This window comes from Engystomops pustulosus, chromosome 4 (genome assembly GCF_040894005.1).
Source record: "Engystomops pustulosus chromosome 4, aEngPut4.maternal, whole genome shotgun sequence".
Classification (NCBI taxonomy): Eukaryota; Metazoa; Chordata; class Amphibia; order Anura; family Leptodactylidae; genus Engystomops; species Engystomops pustulosus.
This window is the reverse complement of record NC_092414.1, coordinates 155,277,763-155,297,116: the sequence shown is the minus strand read 5'-3', so window position 1 is coordinate 155,297,116 and position 19,354 is coordinate 155,277,763. Positions and strand designations below refer to the sequence as shown.

Genomic DNA, 19,354 nt, shown 5'->3' with positions numbered 1-19,354 from the left:
GTTACGCTGCAATTTTCCCTGAATTGCCCCAGGATTTTGGCGCACGCGATCGGGTTGTGGCGCATCGGCGCCGGCATGCACGTGACGGAAATCGGGGGCGTGGCCGTAAGAAAAACCCGACGGATTCGAAAAAAAACTGCTGTATTTCAAAAAAAGTGTTGCTTGACACACACTTACTTGCACCCACGATAGCTTGGTGAACTCCGCCGGACTTCAGCGCAGCAGCGACACCTAATGGACATCGGACGCACTACCTTAGTGAATCGCCGGAAGACCCGAATCCTCCACAGAGAAATCGCGCCGCTGGATCGCGAATGGACCGGGTAAGTAAATCTACCCCAGTGTCTGACCACAATGTGACCAAGCATACATTCCCACTGCCTTCTCCATCCGGCTGTGTGCTACACCTAGGACCCAGTAAATCAGGCCTTGTGAAAAGTTCCCTGCAACTGAATGTACCTTTTAAGTTCTGATCTAGGATGGTTCTGATCTATTTCAAAATCTGTCCCTGATTTCTAATTTCCATACTATAACCAATCATTTTATGCACAAGAAATGCCCTGCATCTTAGATCACTGACCTAAGGGCAATATGACTGCACTGTCATGCCATGTATGTTAAAACAAGCAAAGACTGAAAAGGATAACATCATGGAAGTTACAGGATGTAACATTTTCTTATTTGAGTATAATACAGTGGTTCAAATATACAGCTTTTTATTAAAGCTAGAAAACCCCTTTAAGCTCAGGGTTTGCGGTATAAAATGAACACTACGACATGCATTAAAGATTATCTGCCAGATCTGTCCATCTAAAACGACCGTATTATGGTCAGGATATCCTGAATAAAAAAAAATCTAAAAATCTAAAATAAGCCATTAAAGAAGGAAACTAAATGTAAAGAAACATATTCTTACCAAACATTCTTCATCAAGCAGTTCCAAAATACCCATCTTGGCTTCAATGAGGTCAATGACTGGCTGATTGTCATAGAAATCTATGAGCGTCCATGGGATATCTTCTTTCATGTATTCTTCTTGCTCCAGTTTGAAGACATGCTAAAGGACATAGTAAGGGCAAGGCAGTTCTTATTACATATAACGGCGCTACACAGAAGACAACAGTTATCTATACTCATGTTTATATTAATTATGATCGAGAGAAAATTGTTGTATTACAAAATGATAATGATTTATCTTCAGAACCTGTGTTTTATTAGTTTGTCTACTTTTAGAAAATAACTGATATTGTAATGAAAAGTCAGACAATGCGGTTATCCTGACTTTGCATCTGTCTATATTTGTGTCTGTTTGTTTGTCATCTGTTCTGAGCACATACTCAGAGTATGGACTGTCGCACAGTTGGCTCCTGTGGGTTTACAACGTGTGGGCAAGTAGGCAGGGAGAGAGGGTCATGCGTGAGCTAAGGGCCTGCACCTTTTTCTCTCTCTTGACATAACAACCAGCCCATACTACTCTACTCTGGTATGGAGATGCTAGAAACTATGTTTGGAGCACAGTTTGGTTCAGATGGTTCAGAACCTGGTTGAACATGTGCAGATGCAGGAATACAACCTCTCTCCCACAGTCAGTGTCACATCCCAAATTTAATTTAACAGAATTTTTCAGTGGAGATTGAAGACTTTTCTATTCTTTTAGAGAAAGCTGAAAGCTTTATTTCCATTTATGACCTCAAGCCTCTGCCAATGATGCCCAAAGGTGATGTCATGTGACATCACATGACCATGGATCAGATTTTACAGACAGGAAGTAAATATTGGAGCTTCTGGTTAAATGACAGCAAGCAGAGATCTAGAAAACCGTGAGCAATAGATACAGAAAGTACATTTTAAAAAATAAGATAATCTGTAATTAGTTGTTTATTAAAAATTTTACTCCCCTTAGCAGGAAAATGTTTTGGTCATACACTATGATCGAGAATTAAAATGCTACTGGCCCTTTAATCAGTTCTGTGACTTTGCCCCAGTGAAGGAGAAGACACAGGACAGAAGATGGCCGCTGTTCACATGTCCACATGAGGGGCAATGTACAGTGAAGGCAGTTACACATCATTACTACGGTAACAGATCAGGACAGTTTGTTACATCATCACTAGGAGCAGAGGATAGGAGGGAGGAGGAGTTACTGGACTGAAGATTAATGGGGGGTTGTAGTTGTAGATGACAGCCATCTTGGAGATATCTCTACATACAGGCGGTCCCCTACTTAAGAACACTCGACTTACATACAACCCCTAGTTACAAACGGACCTCTTGATATTCGTCATTTATTGTACTTTAGTCCCAGGCTACAATAAACAGTTATCACAGGTGTCTGTAATGAAGCTTTAGTGTTAATCCTGATTCTTATGACAACCCAACATTTTTAAAATCCAATTGTCACAGAGACCAAAAAAGTTCTGTCTGGGATTACAATGATAAAATATACAGTTCTGACTTGCATACAAACTCAACTTAAGAACAAACTTACAGACCCTATCTTGTATGTAACCCGGGGACTGCCTGTACTTGAGAAAGCCCATAAAAATCAGTGAATCATAAAATCAAACTACTTAAGCTCCATTTGGTGATTAATGACATTGAGTTTTGTTGTATTCATTTATTCACATCATTACAGGTTTTTGTATCAGATGTTCATATTCCAGGAATACCCCTTTAACCCTGAATTAAATTGTAGTGGAATCTGAATGGTAAAAGATGTCAGACTGCCTATGATGGGAACGGCTAAGGTGGCTCATAATGGACTTTTACAACAGGTTTACACACCTCTCTAATAACAGACGTACAACAAGAATTCAGTACAGCAACAAAGAAATAAACCTGGTGATTGTGACCTTTGGATTCAGTACTTGGCAATCACAGTGGTATTGGCAGAACGTCCAGGGTCATTTTACTTTACAAGGATTGGAGATCAATGTGTAAAGTATAGGAGACCAATGTCAGACAAGAGCCGCTTGCCATATTGCTGGGTTATCTCTATTGGTCAAGCAGCTAATAAGCTATGGATCTTTTGATCGGATCTGATCTAACTGCTGTATGTAACATGGCATTGGAATAGCTCCATCTAACCCTACAACCCCCTCCCCCTCCTTTGAGAGCCCTACTGGATAGGAAAACTTATTTGTGTTTAACAATCTACCAGTTACAGAACTAAACAACCTGCAGTAAATTGTCCCATCACACTTATGGTGTTATATCAAATGGATTACAGATAATTCATCACTATTAATCCTGATGTTTTAGCACAAGTATGGTAATTATGAAACCTGCAAAACCAGTTTTCCAACTTGCCAAGGTATCTGTAGAATGCACTATCCGTGTACAATTCACAATTATCACAGACAGACATTCCCTTAGGTAAATAGTACACGTCATGAGTGTTATAAAGCCTTCCGCCTCACCTTAAAGGAACACAAATGCAGTTAGGGGCTTATATCTGCTCCTGTGCTACCTGAATATTCATGCTAGGGACTTCTAGAACAGGTCAGAAGAGGAATATCTGCTCAATTTTTGCAGTAGAAATCCACCTCATCCTTCATTTTTTTTGTACAACTTGTGGAAAATCTTTACTTAAAGCACATGCACAAAGCCGCTAATATCAATTGTAGTGTTTTAGTTTCTTTGTAGTGGCTTACTGACAGTGATTGTGCCCCAAGTGACCATAGAGAAATTGCTGCACGACTTTCCCTTGCATTAAGTCCCTTGATTCCATCCAATATATAAAGCTCAGTGTATGTTAAATGAATCTGCAATGTCGCATTGCCTCCTGTGACTAGGAGAATGTCTTAAAGTGGTTGGTGATTTTACCTCATGTTTTTTGTAATGTGTGTATAGGTGTGAGGCAGGATATTAGGTAGTTTACGAATATACATCTATTAAAAGTTCTGCACCACTTTCTTGACATATAAATTGAAGCATCCTTTCTCTGATACTCCAGTCACATCCACAACTGCAATTATTAATCAATTGGGTATATAATATCTGATACTCCAGTCTCATCCAAAGCTGCAATCATCTATCTGACTGAATGTTTGCGCAATGGTTATTTTAAAGAGAATCCATTACAACAATTTACCTAACCAAACTAACTGATGTGACTAAGTCTACACATGCCACCCTTACCATTTTCCAGCTACTCCTTCCATGCTAGAACTTCTCTTCAAAAATATGTAATGAGGCTGAAGTGCTTTGGATGCATTAACAGAGTACTGCAATGCTCCACAGCACAAACAATGCCCCTACTACACTGCCACCACACAACAACTCTCATTCAGTTACGTCACTCCTAGGTTGGGAGAGATCTCATTCAGGTGAAGCATACATACCAAGATCACCTACAAAATAAAGTTAGAACTAGCAGCACGGATGCGGGGACAAGATGTCTAGCTCACTGGACTGCTAATTGTGCACGTCGCTTGTGTGACGTCACCTCCCTCTCCAGTATGCATAATTAGCAGCCCGGAGAGCTGGACATCTTGTCCCCGCGTCTTTCTTTTTTCTAAGTGATCCCGGCATGTCAAGACTAGCGAGGGACAGGGATCGACATCAAGGGGAGCGGAGTTGAGTAATTATAGGTTCTTTCCTTGGTTGATTTCCATTTGGCACAGAAGAAGCAGTTACAAAATAAAATGAATTATTTTGGTGGCATGTGTAGACATAGTCCTTAGTAACATAGCAGTTAGTCCAGGTAGGTAAATTGCACTGACAGATTCTCTTTAATTTCATATTAGAAATGTCATACTTTTGTTTTATACCCTGTTTTTTAAGAGATTGTCCAGAATGGAGGAATTTTTGCTTTGCTGCAGGCTGAAAATTAAAAAGGAGCCGTAACCACCTTTCTCCTCCATCCTGTTTCAGCACCGCTGATGCCATAACTAATGTATTCTGCAAAGGAGACTGCAGCAGTGACCGTGAAAATCACATTGTGACTAACTCAGCTAAGGCCAATAGTAGACTACATGCTTGAAACATTGGGGCAGATTTACTTACCCGGTCCATTCCGGATCCAGCGGCGCGTTCTCTGCGGTGGATTCGGGTCCAGCCGGGATTCATTAAGGTAGTTCCTCCGCCGTCCACCAGGTGGCGCTGCTGCGCTGAAGAGCATCGGAACGCACTGGAGTACACCGAGCCGGGCTGAGCGAAGGTAAGTGCAAGCTCCGCAACACATTTTTTTTTTTTAAATGCAGCGGTTTTTCCGAATCCGTCGGGTTTTCGTTCGGCCACGCCCCCCGATTTCCGTTGCGTGCATGCAAGCCCCGATGCGCCACAATCTGATCGCGTGCGCCAATTCCCGGGGCATTTCAGGGAAATCGCCGCAAATCGGAAATATTCGGGTAACACGTCGAGAAAACGCGAATCGGCCCTTAGTAAATGACCCCCATTATCTGATTCATCGTCCATGTACAATCAGAGGCTATGGTGCTAGAACAGTATGGTGAAGGGATGTGTGTACCTATTCCTGACTTATTTTACAACCTTCCCTGCAGCAGGACGAAAAAAATATCTCCAACCTCGCCAACCCCTTTTATTGCGCACTATGGTATATTTTACTTACCAAATTAAACTGTTGTTGAAGTTTTTCATTTGCATAATTTATGCAGAACTGTTCAAAACTATTGACTTCAAAGGTCTCAAACCTGCAATGAAAAATTTTTTTTTTTTAAATCACTATTATTAAAAGGGGGAAAAAAACTAAAAATATGGCAATGAATTGTTTCTACAGTCATGTTCCATGTCAGGAAGACTTCTTTTGGCCTCTTTAGAACATTCCCTATTGGTGATCCGAAATAAATTATACAGTCTATCTAGACTAACTGAAAGTAAAATACAAAACAATGCAATAACACTTTAATAAGTGTGAGTTAAAGCAAACAAACACCTGGAAACTATTTTAGCCAAATTTGTACTTTTACACTATACATGCCACAGCTAGGGCAATCTGCAATTCTTATCATAATCACCATCACAATATAAGCAGTTACTTACCCATAAATATCAAGCACCCCAATGAATGTATGCTGTTTCCCAGGGAATTGCAAAGCTTTATTAATTTTTTCAACGACATGATCAAATAGGTGGGAATAAATCTTTTTAGCCAGAGCATCTCGACCATTTTCAGACTGAAACTTTGTCATGGGTTTGATGACCGTATCAGATGTAGTGACAATTTTTCTATTGCACAGCCATTGCGCCACCTTTTGTGTGTCCAGGTTTAGAAGCTCACAAAATATCTGAAGGTGTCTGTCATTTTTCTGTCAAGATAAATTTACAAATTTAGAAAGTAAAATTACAATGCAATCCATTTGTAAATAATACTGTACATCTATAATCAATTGTCCACTGAAGGATTCCCATTGTTATTCCTTTACTATGCAATATATTCTACTAGAAAACTATAAGGTTAACCATTTCCCTGCCAAGCACTTATCTGATACATCCTCACAGGGGGGCATCTGTATGGCCAGAAACGTATGAGATACGTCCTGTCTTCAGAGGGCTATAACTTCGTATCCATGGCACCTAGAATCTCTCTTCTTTTTTCCTAATGAGACCCAGTCCAGCTCTGATCAAACACCTGCCTCCACAGGTGGTCTTTTCCTCCTGTATCTGGGGCTCTTACAGATGCCCCAGTTACAGGAGAAAACTAGAAGTAAAAAAAGGTAAAAAAAAAAAAAGTTTAAACAAAAAGAAAAAAATGTGGAAATGTCCACCAGGGGTCTTTTATGATCTCATTTAAGGCCCTGGTCAGAAAGGGGTTAAACTTTATGTGATCATATAAAATGTACATATTAGGCCAAGATAAATGATCATCCTACTTCCACACCAGTGTCCTGTGAGAGATATATTCTTAACACTCTTTATTTTTCACAGTGCAGATTTTCAGACTAAAGTTTAGCCAACTTGTTAGATAATTCTGATTTACATCATTGTATTAAGTTAAGCAAATGTTTACTCATCGCGATTTCCAGCTCTTACAGCAACTGAAGACTTGTCATCACTAACACGCTTGATCTCTACATTTCCTAAATGCAGGATTGCCGCCAGAACTTTGAAGACATCCATCTGAAAGTCCATATTCAAACCTAAACATTGGGCCATTCACCAAAGAAGATAAAAAGAAAATGTAATTAGTGTAATTTGGTAAAACATAGCACATGCTTTGCGTTTATTATCAAGGACATACATCAGTATAATAGATAAACAATGCAGATTGAGAATAAGAACAAAAATGTAAAATAATAATAATTCTTTATTTAAATAGCGCACACAGATTACGTAGCGCTGCACAGAGCTTGCCAAATCAGTCCCTGTCCCCAATGGAGGTCACAATCTAATCAACCTGTTTTGGAGTGTGGGAGGAAACCCACGCAAACACAGAGAGAACATACAAACTCTTTGTATGTCGACCCTGGGACTTGAACGCAGGTCCCCAGCGCTGCAAGGCTGTAATGCTACCCACTAAGCCACAATGCTGCCCTCATGTAAAAGATAATTCTCATTTATTAGGACAGTCCACTCACCAATCTATCCTCAATGCAGCAGCTTGGATTGCTTTTCTTACCAGCTTAAACACTGAAACCTTTTGGTGATATGTGATGTAAGCAGTACCTTCTAAAACAGCAGCAAAGAACTGCAATCAATTCTGTAACAGTTCAGCGTTCCTGTTCTGCCAGCAAGCAGGGACTCCTTGCATCATATTTTACGTTCATGTATCTGTTCTATATTTCTTCTCAAAGCCTGATCCATTGATTCAATAGTTTTTATACCCCCTGTAGCCAGATGATCTTCATATTCCACAAAACCCATTGGATACCTGTCCCATACTAGAAATCTACCCAATCCTTTATTAATTACAATCCTAAAATAATGCTACACCCCCATAGCAGGTATAAAAACAAATGTGTTGAATACTGATTGGCTTCAAGCTCTTGCTAGCAGAGACCTTGACGCTATAGAAATAACATTTTATTATTATTAAAGACAAGTGTGAATTAAAACAGACATTTAGGGCTTTGCTCCCAAAGAGCAGCTTCTACAATACTCTTTATCATCTAGCAATTTCCAGTGATGAGAATCTTTAATCTTTTTTTCCCATACTTGTATATAATGGATTGGTGGGATGTGTACATATACATACCTCATTTTTTCTTTCTTTGGTTGGTAATGTGATAATTAAGAAATAAAGAATTTAAATAAAATCTACCATTTGATTTGATGCATTATGAAGCAAACATACCTTGAGAATGCTGTAGCTACACTAATTCAGAATCATATCTTGTTTAGTCCCTGTGCTGAAAAATAGTTTTGCTGAAAAAACTATTATAAAATTCAGGACCTTGGAAAAGCTGGATACACATTACACACACTACACACTGAGCTTTCTGAACAGCCAAGACAGGACTAATCAACCTGAGCTGGATTACTCATACACAGCAGCTGGGGGATGGTGCCGCAATTGATTAATCTGCCTGGCAGGAAGAACAATGATTACATCATTCTCTGGTGCAGTGCATAACTAATGTAAAAGGAAAAGCACTGAGCCCCAGCAACAGGGACTCATTATCATAATTGTATAATAGTTTTTCCACTCAAAACCACTCAGCTCAGAGAATAAACAAGATATGTTTCTGCATCAGTGTAGCTACAGCATTCTCAAGGTATGTTTGGTTCATAATGCATCAAATCAAATGGTAGATTTCCTTTGAAAAAGAAAATAAAAAAATAATTTTCAAGGCATGGAAAACAAAAGGCTGAGTAAGACCATAAGGATTTGGGAATGAGATATAGGCTGTGTAGTGCATATAAACTTACAATAGAAATAAATGGTAGACTTTATTCCTCTGTACATGAACCGTACTTCCCCATACTCACCTAGGAGACTAAACGTTTTCTGAGTGTCTTTCATATCTTTTCTGTCATCAACCCCTTCAATAACTGTGCAGCCGCCCATATTTGTGTAGTTAAAATTCTCTGCATCCACTGAGTAAAGAATAATGAATAAACATGAAACATTAAGCATATAAGTTTAATATGTTCATAGCAAATCTAAGACGCTGCTCAACTTACTTAAGTGAAGGTCCTTGAACTCAGGCTGGGAAGCCGATGCACAGAGCTGATAAAATATATGATAATTCCTCTCATTTTCTGACTAGGAAAAAATAACACAGACTCAATATAAAAAATTAAGAAGCCAAATATGAAACCATTGTTATAGTAAGAGATTGGCTTTACTCACCTGAAATACAACCCTAGATTTCTCAAGGAGGTAGGTTCGCAGGTTGGCACCAATTATCCGATACCTCCTGTCAAAGCTAATTTCCGTGTATTTCCCAAACCGACTGCTGTTATCATTTCTGGTGGTTTTTGCATTCCCAATGGCCTTTGTTTAACAGAATAATAAAAAAAAACTTTCATTGCCTTTTTTTTTTTTTTTTTTTACAGAACATATTCCATAGCACAGGGAGAAATTCTTAAAGGAAATCTTCCATCAAAATCAAGCATGATAAACCAGGGACATTTAATCATAGATCAAGGCACTGTGGCTGTGGTAATCTCCTTATATTAGTTATCCATGGCCTACTTACTTCTAAAATCAACTTTTATAAGTATGTTAATGAGTCTGAAGGGCTCTGGGGAGTGTTTCCAGAGCCCCTCCGTGTCAGAGCTTCACAGGCTGTTACAATGAGCAGGGCAAGTCTTTCCTCCCCCTGCTAGATTACACAGGTAAGGGGAGGAGAAAGAGAGCAGGGGGAGGGTGAGACATGTTCTGTTCATTGTAACAGCCTGTAAATCAACAGCACTGAGGGGCTCTGGTAATGCCCCCATGAGCCTTCTGGCTCAATAGCATAATTGTATACGTTGTTTCTAAAAGGAAGGAGGCTATGGAAAACAAATATAAGATCACCATAGTCACAGGGCCTGGATCAGTAATTTTCCTGGTTTATCATGCTCGATTTTGATGGTAAATTTTCTTTAAAGGTGTTTTTGATTACAAAAGCTTAGCCCCCTGTATGAACAAAAACAATATACTCACCTAATGGATCTGTCGCTGCGCTGTTCCTTGTGTACGAAAAAAAGATCAGTTCTAGGGAAAGGGGGTGAACTTTTAGGTTTTATTATTTTTTTTTTTACTATTTTTCAGACCCCCCTAGGTTATTTTAAGTCTGTTGATCCTACCATATATTGTATATGGAGATCTTCCACATTATCTATTACAATGTGCAAATCACATATTGTAATAGATGGGTTAAAACGAGGTAGTCGTCAGATCCCCACTCCCTGATGACATCAATGGGTGCGACGATCTAAACAGACATGGGCTTTGCTGCATACTGCAGCAAACAGCCACCGCTAGCAACGATCGCTGGTGTTAACCCTTTGATCACTTCCGTCAGCATTTAAAAAGCTTTGCTAGCGGTTATCAAAGGGTTAATATCGATGGTGGGTATTTGCTGTGGGTATTTGCTGCAATATGCAGCAAACCCCATGCCTGTATGACAAAGGCGCATCCTTAACAGCTCCATGACGTGCGGGTACATCAAGGAGCATTAAACAAGTCTTTGCTAGGGATAGATACACACAAACGAGTCGATCCTCTGCCACAATGTGCACATACACCTGGTAGCATGGCCGGCTAGCCCCTGATGGGTTGAACAGCGTGCATGCGCTGGAGCAGAGATGACTGCGCATGTGTGATATCTTGGGCGAGACCAAGGCAGGAGGCCACCTTCCTTATTGGAGGAATGCGTGAAAATAACATAATTTTTCTAGCATGCTACAACATAGGGCGGTTATGAAGACACCTCCACAAAATGTACATATAAGGTACCGTTACAGTATTTTTGTAGTATAAATAGAAAGCATTTGTTATTATATATTGCATTTATCTGAGCCTAAACTATTATGTTTACCTCTGTTATTGGATTGGACGCCAGCACCCGATCCTCCATATTGGCTTTGCTGCTTGATTTACTGACTGTGGCAAAGTAACGCATGGCATACCTCGCAGACACTGTCTTCCCAGCCCCAGACTCTCCACTTACAATGATAGACTGGTTCCTATTGTTCCTGTTGTTAAATAAAAGCCATCAACAATAAAAATCCTGTGTGGTGAAGTCTCCTGCAAGCACTAAGTCCCCCTAAAGAGTGGCTTATTTTAGTCTTTCTAACAATGAAGACACACTTAAGGTAGAAACCTTCATAATAAAAAAAAACCCTACTATATGGGTAGCATTCACTATAGGTGTCCACTGTGCATAAATACTGCAATTTCTCAGCATCAGAGCCTCATGCTTGTTTATGTGCTGGTAATTTATTTCTAATAATTATCCATTGTCTGTCATCCTGTGACAATTAGATTGAAGGGAAATTGAAAATACCTGGCCATTTGCTTATATGCTTCTTCTGCCACAGCAAATATATGAGGGTCCATGTCTCCCATGTTTTGCCCGCTGTATGCATGGATGATTGCATCTCCATATATTGGTAGTTCCTTATAGGGATTTATCGCAACTAAAATAATACCTGCAAAAGAAATGACATGGTTATATTTTATAATTGCACTGCATCTCCTATGGGCTACATTTTTCTTACAGTGAACCTGTCACCAGGAATGTCATTTTTAGCTGGTGACAGGTTCCATAATTCTGAATAATTTCAGTAGTTTATAATAGTTTAATTTACATTTACCAGCTCCCTGCCAGCAGACTGTGGTGGGTCTCGGGGGGGGGGGCTTGCTGCAGCCTGTATGTGCCTGTGTCAGGCCCCTGGTGTGGAGAAGAGGAAGAATGCATGAAACACAGACACACACAGGCTGTGGGGTACACCTGGCTGTTTAAGGAAGGTAGCCCTAGACTGGGGGCTGACGTTATAAGATGCAATGTATTAAAAGTTTGGGTACTATTGCACTTTAATAGGGTTGGTGATATGTGTCTTTCAGATGTGTTTTCACCCCTCCCCTGTTGCTTACCTCATGACATCCTCCCCTCCTACAGGACGGAGGGGTTTATTGATGAGTCAATGTTATCTCCCTCTCTGAGACGACACTCAAGCTGGTGGAAGATTTGAGATGGTGGTTGAGATGGTGGTTGCTCGGTTGGCCAACTTGCCAGCTGCGCAAACAGCTTCCAGAGCTCAAACATGTAAGATTCTATACCAAGTGTCTGATTTTTGGATATTATGGATTAATGTATAAAACAATAAACCTGTAACCTAATATCCACCCAGTAAGAAGTGTCTGTCATATTTTGGAAGTTACTTCAACAGTTAAAGTTTACAGATTTTTGTGTTACGGGTAATTTATTAAAGTGACTTTAAAGGTCCTCCCAGCAGACCCGGACCAAGCCTACCGTCTAAACTTCCCCCCACTATTACAGACTATTAAGGAGGACCTGGGGAAATGGTCAAAAGGGTTCTTCTCATGGTTCGGCAGGATAGGGATCATCAAAATGAATATCCTCCCCCGCCTTCTTTATCCCTTTCAGGCCCTGCCAGTTAGAATTCCAGTTAGCTTCTTAGCCTCGGTGCAACGAATATTCACGACTTTTACCTGGGCCGATAAACCCCCAAGATTACAGAGAAGGATCCTACACATGCCAAAAAGGGAGGGCGGTGTGGCGCTTCCGGATATATCTCAGTATTACTTGGCCTCCCACTTAAGTAGGATCGTTGACTGGTGTAGACATGGGACCACGAAAGCCTGGGTCCCAATAGAGCAGCATTTCACCCAGGTTCCCCTCTCCTGCCTCCCATGGGTACAGAAAAGACAGTGGCATGCGCTATCTGCCCACCCTACTATCTATGCCACCCTGCTGGCTTTTAAACAATGTAGGTCAAGGGCAGAGATATCCCCTGCCGACTCCCCACTCACGCCAATCCTGGGCAACCCTGCATTCCCCCCAGGGATCACATCGCCGGTTTTCAAGAGTTGGGTCAAGGCTGGCCATTTTAGGGCACGTCACTTTCTAGTAGATGGGAAATGGAAGAGAGGAGAAGAGCTCACCTCTCCACCGGATTTGCCGCAAGCATCCATGTGGCAAGGTCTCCAATTAGCGCACTACCTGGGCTCTATTACACCCCCTCCTGGCTTTAACAGGTCACTGACAGGCTTTGAAGGCGCATGTACGCAGAAAGGACAGATAAGGGGAACCCTCTCCTTGTCATACAGCCTGCTGGTATCTCCCCCGCAGAACCACATTCCGTCTTTTATGGCCAAATGGGAACGAGATCTTGAACTGGATCTCTCTGCTGAGCAAAGGGAAAAGATATACGAGCTAGCACATAAATCATCATTAAGCACGGCCTACCAGGAGACAAATTATAAGCTATTGACCAGATGGTATAGGGTCCCCCATGTCCTCCATAAAATGTACCCCGAGGTCTCTCCAAACTGTTGGCGCTGCGGTAAAGAGGAGGGTTCTCTCCTACATATTTTCTGGAGTTGCCCCTCTCTTGCTTCGTATTGGACGGCGGTGCTGGAGGTGATTTGCGAGTTGACAGGCAGAGAGTTGCGGGATGACCCCGCTTGGGTTTTGCTCCACCACCACGAAATTTCCCTTGCCACCTACAGAAAGTCCCTGCTGTGCTATCTCCTTAATGCAGCAAAGGCTTGCATCCCAGCTTGCTGGCGCTCTACTGATCCACCCTCCTTGCATCAGTGGTTGGGCCGTGTTGGGGAGCTGCGGCGGATGGAGAGCCTCCTGAATACCGACCCCAAGAGAGCAGCCCGCTCTCAGAAGACTTGGTTCCATTGGATGACCTTTGTGACATCTCCTCGCTATTTGGAATTGACTAGTACAATCCCGGTACGGCCACAAGATGGTGAAATTATGGAGCACTGAACACCAGGTAGAGGGGAGGCACGGCCCTTTTTTCCTCCTCCCATTCCTTCCTCAATCTTTCAACCTTCTTTCCCCTTCCCTTATTTCTCTCTCTTTTTCTTTCTATCCTCTCCTCCCCACTCTCCCCGATTCTCTACTTATCTTTTCTGGTTCGCCATTTAATCTGGAAATTACTCTAGGTAACTGATTAAGAACGTTAGGCAAATAAGGATATTCTGGATAACCACAGTAACACTGTGCGACAACTTATGGTATTATTGTTTTTATTGTTGCTTTGTATCTTTTCTTCAAATTGAAATTTGTTGTTACTCTTATTTGTAAACCCCCCATATTGGACACTACTTGGTATCCATGATTCCTTTCACATTGTTTTACCTCCCTTCCCTCCCCCTCTGATTCTTTTAATGTTATAAAAATTTTAATAAATTTAAATATGTAAAAAAAGTGACTTTAAAGGTGGTTTACATTCTGTTGCATACTCTGCAATCGGCAGCTGAAACCCCGGGGACTCACCACATGCTGCTGGCAGGAGCCAGGTAACGTAAAATAAACTATTACAAACTACTTAAATGATACAGAATCTGTCACCAGACGGACAAACCAGACTAAAAACATATACCATTGTGGCATAGTAGTTGAAAATCCTACAGGCTGTAGAAAACAAACTGATAACCTTTTACATTTATAACTATTTATTTTAAAAAAATGTCTATAGTATGAGCAAGTAAAAAAGAATAAAATTTCTTTTTAAGGTGTGCATTCAGTTGAAATAACTCATTACTTTAAGGGATTGTCTGGTGTTTTGCTTATTTTGTTATACAGATGAGCTCATAGGCCATCAAGATACGATCACTGGGAGTCTGATACCTTAAGCCTACACTGACCAGCAGTTTTGGCACCAAAACCTATACACTGGATGGGAAAGGAGCAGTAGTCCTTTGAATGAACAGCAGAGGTGCTGGGGTACTATTACTCAGTTAATGGTCACTTGAATAGAATCTGAGCCGCCAATACACACTGGGGCTCATTTACTAAGGGTCAGCGGACCCCACTTTCGTCGGGTATTCTGACGATTTCCGATTTGCGGCACATTCAAAAGGGGTTTGTGTCGCACGCAATCGTGCTGGTCCGACAAGTCCACCGCTCCCATGTCCTTGTTATATTCCAGTATGCAGTCAGGTTTGGGGGTTTCTGTACTTGTACCGGGACAGGGGTGCTGGTGTGCCCATGTATTGTTGTTAATACACAGTTGTCCTTATACACACAATACAGAGTCAATGCTCGGCTCTTGTGCCTTCTAATTTTCTGCCCAAGCAGCGACTTAGGGAGACCTCTCTGATTTCTGCGTACAGTGCCGCATGCCGCAGTATTTCTGGAAGCGAGGCACTTGAACAGGGTAGTGCTGGGATAGAAATTGTCCAGGTAGAGGTGGTAGCCCTGGTCCTGCAGCGGGCACACCAAATCCCACACTATCTTCGCAGTAATAAACAGGAAGGGGGGGACATTATGGGGGCACTATAGTGGAATCCTTCCCTTCATATACCCTGAACTTGTAGGTATACCCTGATGTACTTTCGCACAGCTTATACATCTTCACGCCATATCTTGCCCTCTTATTGGGCAGGTACTGGTGAAATTGAAGTCTCCCTTTAAAATGTACCAGGGACTCGTCTATGGCCACATGTTTCACGGGGTTTACACCTGAGCAAACTTGCCACTAAAATGGCCTAATATGGGCCTGCCCTTTAACAAACGGTCATCTCTGGGTGGGCACTGTGTGCTGTTTGTGTAATGCAAAAACTTATGGATGGCTTCAAAGTGCATCCTGCTCATCGCCATGCGGAACATCTCTTGTGGTACAGAATGTCTAGGCTCCAGTAGTCCCTGATTGATGGCTTCTATACAAACCCCATAAGAAGTATAATGCCCCAATACTTCTCCATCTCTGCTGCAGTGACCACCTGTGGGATTGTGCATAAAACGAAGTTGGGTTTTGGCTAATACGCTGTGCAGCATTGAGATTGGTCTGGACTGCAATTAAATTCAATAGCTCTGAGCCCAGCCGTGTCAAATTTAATTCCAGGTTGGTACAAAAAGTCTGGGACCTGAGGGGTATAATTTTCTGGGCTACCCATGTAGGGTCAGTGGAAGCCCCAGACCAGACACTTCTACCCTAGAAGTCCTAGGCAGATCTCGCACAGAAGTCCCAGGCACTTCTTCCGCATAAACCCTATGGTGCCTTATCGGGGGTTATTCAAGGTCACTGGAAGATGAGGAAGAGGAGACGTAGAAGGGGACATCATCCCCACATTGTACTTGCGATGTCACATCGCTTTACACATGTATTCCACATGAACAGGGCATAGCGGCCATTCAATCCATTTTTGAAGACTATAAAAATATAAGCAGTGAACAGAAGGACTTTATCATTCAATTGATTAAGTTTGGTTTAGAAAGGAATTATTTTTGGTTCGAGGGGTCATTCTTTCTTCAACAATCTGGGACGGCAATGGGGGCGAAATTCGCCCCCTGCTATGCTAATTTATATATGGCATCATGGGAGAATCAATATATTTTCCATAATAACCCTTTCCAAAGTCATCTAAAATTATATAAAAGGTATATAGATGACGTGGTTTTTTTATGGCAAGGTAGCCAGGAGATTTTAAACAACTTCATCCTATATTTGAATACAAATGATCGGAACTTGGCTTTTACCTCAAATTACAGTAAAACGAACGTCTCCTTTTTAGATCTGGAGTTGATAAAAGAGAATAATATCATATACACAAAAACTCATTTTAAGGAGACTGACTGCAATAGCTTTATTGAACAAGCCAGCTGTCACTATGCTCCCTGGCTAAAGAACATCCCAAAAGGGCAGTTTAAACGAATAAAACGTAACTGCAGTAAAAAAGATGACTATAATGAACAATGTCTGCTGTTAAAAAATAGGTTTTTGGAGAAAAACTATAGGCCAGCAGATATTGATCGAGCAATAAAAGAGCTAGAGAGTGAGGACCTTGAGAAAGAAAAAAAGCCCCGTTCAAAAAGTGTACAGGAGGAGAAAAAACAAATTGTAGTCCCATTTATCACGGAGTATACAGAAGATTCTTATCACATCCGACGAATCATTAAGAAGAACTGGCACATTCTGACATATGACCCGGTATAGGACCCACCCTTGCTGCACCCAAATTTATACACAGGAGAGCGAAAAATATCAAGGACCACATAGTACATAGCAGTATTAATGATAAAAAGCTTGGTGAACCGACAACACACACCGGTTTCTTTCGGTGCACACACTGTAAAGCTTGTAGAAGTATTGGTAGAACTATAACTGGAGGAATTTATAATTTTTCAGCAGCCGACAATTCCCTCACATATAATATAAAACACTTTGCTACTTGCGACACCACTCAGGTCATTTATATGATAGTGTGCCCATGTGGGTTGAAATATATAGGAAGGACCATAAGGAAATTGAAAACTAGGCTGAATGAACACTTCAGAAATATAAGAAAAGGGAAGTTAGATCATTCCCTGTCAGCCCATTATGCGAGATACCATCAAAAAAATCCTATTGGTACCTCCTTCTTTAGTTTAGAACGAGTCTCACCACATTGGAGGGGGGAAGCCATTATTAAAAAAATGAGCCAAAGAGAATCATTTTGGATCTTCCACCTTAAAACTTTAATTCCACTAGGATTGAATGCAGATCTCGAGATAAAATGTTTTTTATAAAGTTTTATGCACATCAGCACTTTATTTCAATACCACCAAGCACTTTAATTTTAACATATAATACTTACTATACCCATAGCACACTGTGCCGTTTAGGACTTTTTAAAAAAACTTTTCTATATTGGGATGCCGGTTTGGTAAAAGTCTTATTTTTCAATATGGAGTACATCAGCACTGTAAAACATGGTTTACATGAATACTTGAAAATATTACTAAGCACTTTAATTAGGTTCACATGCACTTTTTAGCACTTTATTATTCACTACCTTAGAGTTAGTAGCATCCCCCGTTTTAAAACTTCCCAACATCCTGCAAAATTTGGTTGTTAACAAATGTGTTAAGTAATATGTTAACAAATATGACTGTAAAGTTTACAAATAGGACTGTTAGAAATTTTATCTGTTAAAATAAGACTTTGTCTGAGTACATCAGCACTGTAAAAGATGGTTTACATGAATACTTGAAAATATTACTAAGCACTTTAATTTGGTTCACATGCACTTTTTTAGCACTTTATTATTCACTACCTTAGAGTTAGTAGCTTCCCCCGTTTAAAACTTTCCAACATCCTGCAAAATTTGGTTGTTAACAAATATGTAACAAATATGTTAACAAATATGACTGTAAAGTTTACAAATAGGACTGTTAGAAACTCTATCTGTTAAAATAAGACTTTGTTATTGATGCGAACATTATTGAAAGAATTGCATGAAAACAGTTTCTTTTATTTTGAGAAAAAAATTGTGAGAAATGTTTTGCATATGAATTGAATTTGCATATAAAAAACACGTAGCCCAACACGCCGGTAAGCCCCGGAAGAAGCCATATCAGGCGAAACTCGGAGTCGGGCGGTATACTGAGCGTGTTTGTTTTATCCATAAGGCCTTTTTAATCTTTACTCTTGTGAGTATTACCATTAAAACAATTTTAACGATCAAAAAAGTACTGCACCATCGTTCTTTTCCTTTCTCTTCCCAAATCGAATAGTAATTAGAAGAAGGAACGAAGAAAGTGGAACGAGTAGTGGAGGAACAAGTTCCCGGGTGGGAACAATTAGGAGTAGCACAGAAGCTACGAGCTACCTTGAGAATCCCCAAGAGGGACGCCGTGCTAAGCTACCGTATCCTGTATGAGGATTTTTCATGCCCTAGGCATGCAACGCTGAGGACATTGGGTATGGACTAAGGACTGTCCCCGTGAGTACCAAAAATCTCTGGTTGGAAAGGTACTGCATCATTTTTTTCCTAAATGTGGAGTGGATGAACCTAGAGGCGGAGGATCAATCAATTTTGTACTATCATCCCCACTATGCCTCCAACGCGGTGTACGTCAACAGAGACATTTTACACAGAAAAATAAAATAATGTGCCCCAGAAAAATTAAATAACGTACACCAGAAAAATTAGATAATGTGCACCCAACTACACGGATAAACTGCCTAGCCGGCACATAGAAAAAAAATTAAATAATGTGAAACCAACTACACAGACAAGCCGCACAGCCGGAACACAGAAAAATTAGATCATGCACACCAAACTACAGGTACACCTACAGGCGCTCTGGAAAAATAATAATAATTTTAAAAAAAACCTACCGTATATACTCGTGTATAAGCCGAGTTTTTCAGCACAAAAAAATGTGCTGAAAAACGTCCCCTCGGCTTTTACACAAGTCAATACATAACATGCATACTTAAAAAATATTTAAAAAATAATAAACTTATATACTCACCATCCGGTGGCCCCGACGTG

At 40.7% G+C, this 19,354-nt stretch overlaps 1 protein-coding gene across 2 annotated transcripts in view; it reads right to left on the bottom strand.

The window, feature by feature from the left end:
- The window catches only part of MYO5C (myosin VC), an 83,886-nt gene that overhangs the window by 45,305 nt on the left and 19,227 nt on the right, over positions 1-19,354 (bottom strand). For both annotated transcript variants that reach the window (XM_072148207.1, XM_072148206.1), the window contains exons 4-12: positions 11,397-11,541; positions 10,929-11,085; positions 9,254-9,397; positions 9,085-9,166; positions 8,890-8,997; positions 6,994-7,100; positions 6,004-6,269; positions 5,573-5,654; positions 917-1,057 (exon numbers count right to left, since the gene is read on the bottom strand). In XM_072148207.1, the coding sequence (XP_072004308.1) occupies positions 917-1,057; positions 5,573-5,654; positions 6,004-6,269; positions 6,994-7,100; positions 8,890-8,997; positions 9,085-9,166; positions 9,254-9,397; positions 10,929-11,085; positions 11,397-11,541 (1,232 nt within the window). The remainder of the gene's footprint in view (positions 1-916; positions 1,058-5,572; positions 5,655-6,003; positions 6,270-6,993; positions 7,101-8,889; positions 8,998-9,084; positions 9,167-9,253; positions 9,398-10,928; positions 11,086-11,396; positions 11,542-19,354) is intronic.